The 9,844-nt window shown below is 50.4% G+C and overlaps 1 protein-coding gene across 1 annotated transcript in view; it reads left to right on the top strand.

The window, feature by feature from the left end:
• Window positions 1-9,844, top strand: part of efl1 (elongation factor like GTPase 1) — a 73,857-nt gene that overhangs the window by 10,565 nt on the left and 53,448 nt on the right. Inside the window, exons 9-11 of the mRNA XM_013909105.1 lie at window positions 6,626-6,756; window positions 6,947-7,110; window positions 7,850-7,985. Of these exons, the coding sequence (XP_013764559.1) occupies window positions 6,626-6,756; window positions 6,947-7,110; window positions 7,850-7,985 (431 nt within the window). The remainder of the gene's footprint in view (window positions 1-6,625; window positions 6,757-6,946; window positions 7,111-7,849; window positions 7,986-9,844) is intronic.

The raw sequence follows: 9,844 nt of genomic DNA, 5'->3' as shown, positions 1-9,844 counted from the left end.
GTGTGTGTGTTCATATCTTTGTGGGAGGCATGTTTGTGAGTCTTTGTGTGTTTGTAGTGTCAGGGTTACAGGTCGTGGTTGGGGTCAGGGAAGCATTATGTCCCTGACATGTCCTCACTATGATATGAAAGCGAGTGTGTGTGTGTGTGTAGCCAGTAGGTGGCGCTGCTGTCGCGCCTCGTGGATGTTGGGTGTCTGGACGAAGGCCCACTGTCTGTATTTTGAGGATCATAAATGCGTCTCCAGAAACACAGCTGATTATTCTTGCTGTTTATTGTGAAATCAGTTCCTGTAGCACACGGTCAGAGATGAAAATACTTCCTGTGAAAACAGAAGCGCGTAATGACACGAGGAAATGTGTTTCCTTGTAGAACATCCATCACCTGGAAACTGCTCTGTTTTAGCTGCACGTATATTATCAGAGAGGAGTGAACGGTTCCCGTGCTGGAGGCAGAAGCTAGCGTCAGAGCGTGCTGTGCCTGGCTTCCTGCGGTGCCCTCTGCGTCGCTGGAGCACCTTTACCTCCAGTTTGTCTCTTACTCCAGGAGGGTTGGTGGTAGGACACAGCTGTTGGCCCTCTCCCGTCCGTGCGTCCTTCTCGGAGGTGAACTGAGGGTAAACCACAAACCCCCCAACAGCCAGTGATGGATGGAGCCGTCCTGGCCTATCCTGGCCCGCCTGTCTCTTCTTAGGACGCGAGCGCGCTTTAACATCACGCAGCTCCCTTCCTCCATGTCTGGCCCATTAATCTAAGCCCAGTGTTACCGAATCTGTCTTCAAGCCCTTTATGAAGATGGGAGACAAGGTCTTCGACTTCCTGCAGTGAGATGAATAGCGAAGCTGTGTTCGAGCTTGAAAGGCTAGGATGACGAGTTGCAGCGTGGAGTGGATCGCTGCCACGGCTCATTGGAAGCAGATGCTTACAGGAGGCTTGGATTGATGTCGAGGAGTCATTACAGCGTTGGTCCCAGTGTTGGTTTAATGGCCTGGCCTGCGGAGCATGTGTGTAAGCCATTAATGGGCCAGAGTGAACTCGTTGTCTTCGCTCTGCCTCATTGTGCACTGCTGACTGATCTGCATTCGCTCAGTTGTGGCAAAGCTGTAAAAAGCTCTAATGCGATGTTGTGAACTCCATTACAGTGTTCCTCGACTAATAATCGTAGCAGCTAACCAGTGTGACACGAAGACGCTCCGCACATTCATTCCTGAGTATTAGCTTGGGTGTCGGGTCATTTGGACGGTCAGAAACGAGCGGGCTCGCGCGGTTGTTCAACTGCCCCGCAGGACGTGATGATGCGATGACGTTTGGCTGCTCCGGAGTCGTTTTATGCCACAGAGTAGCTTTGACTGCAGGAGGTTTCCAGTTGAGTTCAGGATGATTTTGCATTTTGGGCCTGAACGTTCGCTTCGAGCGCTTCCAGGGTCGCGGGAGCCCTCCCCAGCCGCACACAGACACACACTCCCAGCTTTGGCTGTGGCCAGATGTTGGATTAGAACCCTGGACCGTCTTGCTGTGAGGCAACGGTGCTGACCGCTGCACCACCGTGCCTTCTGTTATTACGTTCAACACGTTCTAGTTTTCAATTTTAATCCCTTCTCTTCATCACGGTTTGTGATTTCAGCTTGGATCGATCCTGCCACGTGATTGGCTGATGTTGTTGTTAGCTGCGTTGCATTAATGTGGAAATCGTGGGTCGATGTTAATGTTTAAAATAGTTGATTCTGATCAGTCGACCCAGAGGATCACCAGCAGCCACTCGCAGCTTTGTTCTTCCACCTCATCCTCAGAGGGTTTAATGATGGGGTCTCCACCAGTCTGAGCTCCATCAGCTGAGTGTATTTTGGGGTTGTGAGCATATAGCATACAGCATATGCTCCATTCCTCCGCCTCTGTTTTCATCTTCTTGATCTGCAGCGTTTCTGATGCAGAGAGATTCAGCCTCAGCTCTCAGCTTCCTGTCACAGTTCTGATCCTAATTGCAAACTGTAGCAGTGCACTTCCAGTGGCAAGCAGAGGAAAGGAGATATAGACAAGCTGTCAGAGGAGGCATGGAGGATGAGGACTAGGAGGTATGTGAAAGAGAGAGAAGGAAGGAAGGAAAGGCCATCTGATATTGTGAGGCTGGAAGGAAAAACCTGTCTAAAGTCCCGGCTAATGAGCTGCGGGAGCTTCTTTCCTCTTTGCCTGCAGCAGGCGTGCGTCCTCTCTGCTGACATCTGTGTGGCGGCTGACGGCTGACGGCGCCTCATAAACATGTTGTTCGTCACCAACACTCAGGTCCTGGCGCTGTGGGTCACCTCCGACCCAAAATCAGTGAAGTCTTTGACACGAAAAGTTCTGAAACACGGAAAACAAATGACTGAGGCGTCTGACTCTCAGACTACGACACGTTACTTTATGCCAAATAAAAATAGAAGCAGTTACTGTGCATTATCGGCCCATCGCAGCCCTGATGACTGAGGGCCGCTGACGATTCATGTTCATCCAGGACTGCAGGAAAAGAATTCATCTGTAAGGGAAACGACCTCGAGCGGTCGACTCCTGCGAGTGAAAAAAGCATCTGATAACTCGTTAAAGGCTTACCTGTAAAAACCCTTAACATTAATTATTGTTGGATCCTGACTGAGGCGGCAGCTTTAAATCATTAACGCAGTCGCTGCTGCGCTGCCACTTGTGTAATTCGCACACAGCGCTTCCCTCAAAGTGGAGACGCGCGTCTCAACAGGTACTGATGCACTCAGAGCGAGGACAACGATCCCCCGTCGCACCCGCGCGTCTTTTTGCTCATCTCGAGGTCCCACTGGCCAACCCGCTCGCTTCTGTGAAACTCGGGACTGTGATTGGACAGAAGCATTTACAACACAGAGCAGAGGCAGAGACGGCTCGGTGGCTTCACCTTGTTTAGTGTCAGGTGCGAGGGAGGGGCGCAGAGCTCAGGTGCAACGAGCCGCTGAGAATCTGGTAAAAATTGTTAATAAATGCTGAAAATGTGGATTTTTGGACCAGAACTCGAGATGGGGAGGAAATGAGTTCAGGTTTGAAGCGTCACTACTGGCTAACAATGTGCACAGACATGGCGACATAGCGAGGGCGTGACCTGCAGCGTCCTGCAGCGCGCCCAAAGCTCACGGTTCTTTTTCTCAAATGCTGCATGCATGAAATGTGAAATGCGTAAGTCTGCCATGCGGCTGCTGTTGCAACCGGAACGACACCGGTGACGGTGCAGACACTAAAATGATAAAGATTCCTGACATGTTTTTATGCATAAAAGTCGATGAATTTGTTGAATTTCTTCCTATTTCGACTCTTTGCAACACCAGTAAGAGAAAGTCTCACATGTCGGACATGAGCTGCAGCTTTTTCCCAAAGAGCTGTGACATCACGTCCTGTCATCGTACCTCAGCAGATTCGCTGCGAGCCACTGCGTGCTAGTCCAATCAATGATGGCTGAAAGTCATGTTCATTAAAAAAGACAAGCAGTGCTGCGCAGCAGGTCTGATCAGGGTCAGAATATCTGGACTCGCGTGATCTGATCCGACCTGACCGCTCACGCTTTGTGGCTCTTTAACTGTGGACAAAGAAAACTCAAGTTTACTGTCACAACTTCCTGCCACAAGAGCTTTCTACGCCGTGGTTGCTGTTGAGAAAAACCCTGCAGTGTATATATGTGGAGTCCATGGCAGGGGCAGTCGGCATAAAATCTGTGCCGGATCAGATTTCTGCCTAGGATTGGTCGAGGCCCGGGGTAGCACTGACCGCCACTGTGCCGTTGGCCAACAGGTAGCAGTGGAAACGCTGTAGATCTCACCCTGGGTCAGCACACCTGAATCACGTGATTAGTTCATTACCAGGCCTCTGGAGAACTTCAAGACATGTTGAGGTCATTTAGCCATTTACATCAGCTGTGTTGGATCAAGGACACATCTAAACCTGCAGGACACCGGCCCTCCAGGCCTGGAGTTGGACACCCCTGACATGCAGGGACTGTGCCGGGTCACGGATGTAGTTAAGGACATGTGGTGGATGCTCTCCTGCTGTGGAGCAGCAGAAAGAAGCCTGTGAAGTCTCAGAAGTGCAAATCCATTCATTTGACTGCATATGGACTTTGTGAACTGCTTTGCTTTGACATCGAGGATTATAAAACCCGCTAAACAAACGAACCCAAGTCCCAGTCCAGGCGCTTCTTTAAACCTCAGTGAGCGGGGTCTGCCGAGGCCCTCGGTCTTAACATATCTTAACAATTGGGGCGATCGTGGCTCAAGAGTTGGGAGTTCGTCTTGTAATCGAAAGGTTGCCGGTTCGAGCCCCGGCTTGGACAGTCTCGGTCGTTGTGTCCTTGGGCAATCGTTACTGAGTGTCCTTGCCTACTGGTGGTGGTCAGAGGGCCCGGTGGCGCCAGTGTCCGGCAGCCTCGCCTCTGTCAGTGCGCCCCAGGGCGGCTGCGTGTGAACGGGTGGATGACTGGATGTGTAAAGCGCTTTGGGTTCTTAGGGACTAAGTAAAGCGCCATACAGATACAGGCCATTTACCATTTACTCGTCTAAATCCTCCATCCAGCTAAACAGCAGGCTCTGAGCTTTATTTAGCCTTTAACTTACTCACTATGCAGCTTTCATGCAAATGTCAGAGCAGATATCATCAGAGTCACCACCGAGTTTCATTTTCGTTCGCTGGAGCCAGAGTAGAAGACATCTCCAATAAAAATCCTTCAGCAGTAAAAAGCGGTGAAGTGTGCTTTGCAGACAGATTTAATATCAATACATTGTTTAATTTTCCAGCACGCTTTTTTCCTCCGTCTTCACAATGGGAAAAGGTCTGCTCGTGGTCGCGATCAGCCAGCCTCAGTGTTTGGAAGCCATTACTTCATAACCGCAGCAGGCGGGGCCAGAGCCCCGGTCCTGGCGTTCCCATTATTACCAGTGAGCGACTGATTTGACCTCCTGTGGAAAAGGGATGAAGTCCATAACGCGGTGCACAGCTGTGTTTATTTCAGCGTTTGATGTAAACGCGGCATTAAAGGGGAAACCTCCGCTTAAACATCTGTTGGCTGCTTTGTCCTTTTCGGGGGAAATAATGCGAAGCTGACTCGTGCGGCTTTAAGCTGAAAGTCACTCTGAGCCCATTTGTTCTTACGGCCGGGCCGTCTTCCAGTGTGGCCGGCTCTTTTGTGGTTTCCTGCTACAATCCTGAATTCGGGCCGCGGCCCCGTTTATATCCAATTTATGCTAAAGAGAGGTGCAATCAGTCTCAGTGAGTCTGCAGGGCTGCCGCTGTTGTCAGGGGCAAATTATGGGCTGTTTAAAGTGGTTTGTCATCACGGAGCTGAACTCTGTGCTGCATGCCGTCACTCGGGCCTATTGTGAGCAGCTGTGTTGCTATAGTCACTGTGGTCTTTTTGAAGAGGGCATGCACATGCACACACGGGCTAACATGCCAACCGCACAGCGTGCACGCACACGCACACACACGGGTCATGCAGGAAAACTAATGCAGGGATGATTATGTTCTGTTTTTACAGCTTAAACTCTCCTATCGGAGGAATTTGAAGTCTGTTTCTGAACAGAAGGTTTCAGGTGCTGACAGGAGCCCCGATGCTGCCTCTCAGACCTGCTCCCAGAACCGATCCATAAACATCAAAAACCTGTTCAGGATCATCTCCTGCTGCACCTCTGACCGGCTTCTAGCTCGGCTGCAGAGCACGCCTGATCCTAATCCTTCACCTTGATTTTCAGTTCTGGGAAGTGGGTTGTGTGCAGGCGGGAGTGTCAGGAGCGACTCGTTGCCTTCGGGGTTGGAAACTGTGGATCCTCTCAGCAACGATCCAGCACTCGAAGGCCGCGGCGGCTTAAGAGAGAAGTTGCTTGCATAAGTTTAGGTGGTGGGATCTGAGAGGATGGGTTGGAATCATCAGCTTCTCCGATGATCCCAGTTTAATTCAATTCAGTTTTATTTACACAGCAAATCACAGCAACAGTCGGCTCAAAGCGCTTCATACTGTAAGGTCGACCCTACAATAACACATACAGAGAAAAACCCAACAATCATATGACCCCCTGTGAGCAGCACTTTGGCGACAGTGGGAAGGAAAAACTCCCTTTTAACAGGAAGAATCCTCCAGCAGAACCAGGCTCAGGGAGGGGCGGGGCCATCTGCTGTGGTTGGTTGGGGTGAGAGAAGGAAGACACTTTTAGATTCCTGTTCCCGGATCTCACCCTGCACGGTCCCGCATCAGTCCAAACGTCCAGTGGAACTTTTAAAGCATATATTTGGGGACAGACAGTTTTCTTGGTTCAGGATTATTCCACACGTATCACAGTAAATAATCATCATTTATAAATCATTTACAGACGCAGAAGGCTTTCTCCTTATGTTTCGGGCGAGGTAGAGCATATCGTTTACCGTTTGCAAGGTTGGTGGTTCGAGTCCAGCCTGCGCGCTGAAGTGTCTTTGAGCACAAACCCAGAGTTGATGCAGAGCGTGAGTGTTGCATGCAAAGCTTAGAAAAAGGTGCAAAGATCTGTGCTGCGGAGGTGCGACTCAGCAATGGGGTGGAGTAAAATGAAACATTTAAACATATAGTGACGTAGTGGAGCGTCTCCAGCTCTGATGGACTCTTGTGTTCAGGCCTCTGACTCAGGAGGAGATCGCCGAGCGCAGGGAGCAGGCGAGACGGCGACACGCTGACAGGATGGCAGCGGAGAGCCACCGAGAGCCCTCCCACTCTGAGAGCGTGTCACCTGCAGGACTCTGCACAGGTGAGCTCGTCTCAGTGACTCGTTTCACTCGCTCATCTTTATTATTGTGTCTGAACACAGCTGATGCTCAGTGGTGCTTCAGTGGTTTCAGTGCAGACACACAAACACAGACTCACAAGCTGAAAACATGTCCGCCACGCTGTCACCATAAATCTGCAGCGTACAAGAACTGATCTCGTTTCTCTCTCAGCGAACATGGAGAACCTGACGCTGAAAGACTCGAAGCCAGAGGAGGAAGAGGAGGCGAAGGAGACCTTCGTGGCGTTTGCTCGCGTCTACAGCGGGGTGGTCAGGAAAGGACAGAGAGTATTCGTGCTGGGACCGAAGTACGACCCCGCCCAGAGCCTGAGCACGGTAAGCCCCCCGCTCGCCTGCTGCAGCTTGTGTTCGCGGGACGTTGGACCGTCTCGTCCCGCTGCTGTAGCTGCTTCGATGCTGCCTTCACTTCAGTTTTGTGTTCGCACACTTCCTCCCAGCACAGCTGATGTGATGCAGGCTGACAGGTAGTGTGAGCGACGCAGATCCTCAGGAGAATCTACGTCCCTGTGACTGACGGCAGGTTCCTCCGCTCGGCCTCATGTGTTCATCATTTATCTTCAGCCTCACAGAGGAATATCTGGTTAGCATTGAGTGAACAGCGACTCGAGCTTTTAATGTCTTAACAGCAAACTGTGAACGATTCTGTGTCACCGTGAGGATGGCTCGATGTTACATCAGCGTGTGACCTCTGACCGCCAGCCTGCTTGTTTCCTTGGATAAACTCCGACTTCCTGTGAATAATCTTGGATCTAAAGATTAAACAGCCTCGTCCAAGTCTGCAGATCGAGCTGACATAAAACTACCTTTCAGTTACATCAGGCTGTAAACATGTTTATTTCTGCTCGGAAGTTTTAACATGGGAGTCTATGGGGACAGCTCCCTGCTGGAGCCTCTAGTGGATCATAGTGGAACTGCAGCTTGTGTAAAACACATTATAAATCCTAAAGCTGTTCAATGCACTGCTTCCTGTGTGCTTTGCAGGAATCATGTGAGTAACCTAAGTTTCTCTCCCCTGTGAGTCTCAGTAACGATGCTCTCGTCTCCCCTCTGTCAGCTGCTGGAGGGATGCAGCGCTTCGGACGACGTGTCTGAGATTCCTCACCTGTCCCGTTGCTCCATGGAAAACCTCTACCTGCTGATGGGCAGAGAGCTAGAAGAGCTGCAGGAAGTCCCCGCCGGAAATGTCCTCGGTAAATCTGTCTCTTTGTTTTTGTCGTCGCCTCGCTGCAGCTGTTGTTCGGTGGCGTGCTGGGCTCTAAGCCGTCTGACACACACGAGGTTCTCGTTAATAAAGTTGGATTAATGGCCGACCTGCGGGAGCGTTTGGGGCTTTCTCTGAGGTAGACGTCGTCGAGTTTTCCCTTGGATGTCGTTGGGTTTGTGGTACCGAAAGGGACTGAATCACTCCTGAGTCATGATGAACAGAAGTGTTGCAATACAAAGCTGTTTGATTTTTAAAAAAGGGGCAGAGGTACCAGAGTGTGTATAGAAATGAATCAGTGACTCACAAAGAGCCATTCAGAAACAGCCAATCACAGAGCTTCGAATCCTTCGTGCGCCTCTAACACTGAGCTGAAAGTGCAGAGATGATTTTATTCACTGTATCAATCATGGATCATAGTAGGGAAATCGTTGTGAAGCACAGAAGCTGTGGTAGAGGCGAGCGACAGCAGGTAAGTACACGACAGGCTCCTTCTTTCAGGTTTGACTGATCCAGCTTTCATTTGTTCTGTGTGGGCGCCCCCACATCAGACGCTTTAATGGCTGATGCTGAAGTAGTTGCAGTGAGCATCTGATTGGCCAGAGGCCGAGGTGGTGGGAAGCAACCTGTCTCCAAACAAACACCACTGACTCGGAGTCAGAGCGAGCTCGGAGTGCGAACGCAGTGAAGTCGCACGCCTGCTGTAAACTGTAAATGTGAATTTCTGTGTACATTAATTATCATGTTATCACAAAGAGACGGCGTGTTTGCAGACGCAGAGTTTTGAGGTCGTTCTGTAGGTTTAAGGTTTGAACGGAGCTCTGTGACCGTCCTGTGATGAAACCATCGAAGTCATCGCGAGACTGAAATCAGGGATCAGCTGAGCGTGACGCTCATTTTCTTATAGTCTCCTGTTCAATCAAGCAGAGGAGTCGCCCCCTGCTGGACACTAGGGGGACTGCAGGTTCTGTAACAGGGTCTGTGGGTGAAGCTGTCAGTGTTGGTCAGCTCATAGCTTCACGGATCATTTGTCAGCAATGGGAGCTGCAGGAGTGTGTTTGTCACTTAGAAGCAGAGACTCGGGGACGCTGCAGTGCTTCGCAGCCCGACATGTGTTTCTCCTCTGCATACCTCACTCCTCAAACTTGTGACCTAAATTCTGACTCAAACCCAGATTCCCACATCACGGCTTTAAAGCTCGCTCCCCTCCAAGTTTCTGTGAGAACTCCTGCTTTTTCCACGCACCGCCTTCCTTCGATTCAGCTGATGACCGTACGCGTGCTCGTCTGACGCTCGCGCTTGTATGCGCGTTATCGATCTGCCTCTGTGATCTCCGTGGACGCCGCTGTCTGCTGGCTTTGTGTCTGTACTGCAAACATGTTCATCAGTGACCTTTTTCATTTAAACATTCAGACACACATTACTGTGGATGCTGGGGGGGGGCTGCGTGGGCTCTTTATGAGTCATCACTGGTCAAGTTGCCAAAAAGCAGCTTGGACTCTCTGGACGATGGGCTCGGGGTCAAATTCTTCAGGTACAAATCATGTTTATTATAAACTAATGTTTTTGCTGGCACAGATTTTTCTACCGTGGCTGATGTGAAAGCATCGCTGCATCCTGACACGTGACTGAATGCTGGGCGAGTATTAAAAGTGTCTGTGCACCAAGATTATACACAAAACTCCACAAAAAGACATATTTGCATTTTTCCCCAGGGGCCTTCCTGCATGCACGGTGTCGTTGAAATGCATTTAGCATATTTATCTGATCGCTTTATGACAGGCTCACAGCGATTCGTGAGTCCAGCTTTGGTCTGTGGTGCAAACTGTTGAATTTCTTTTTCTGATC

The sequence above is a fragment of the Pundamilia nyererei genome, unplaced genomic scaffold, assembly GCF_000239375.1.
Source record: "Pundamilia nyererei isolate P.nyererei 1_Seehausen unplaced genomic scaffold, PunNye1.0 scaffold00019, whole genome shotgun sequence".
NCBI lineage: Eukaryota > Metazoa > Chordata > Actinopteri > Cichliformes > Cichlidae > Pundamilia > Pundamilia nyererei.
The sequence above is the reverse complement of the archived record's forward strand: the minus strand, read 5'-3'. Positions and strand labels throughout refer to the sequence as shown.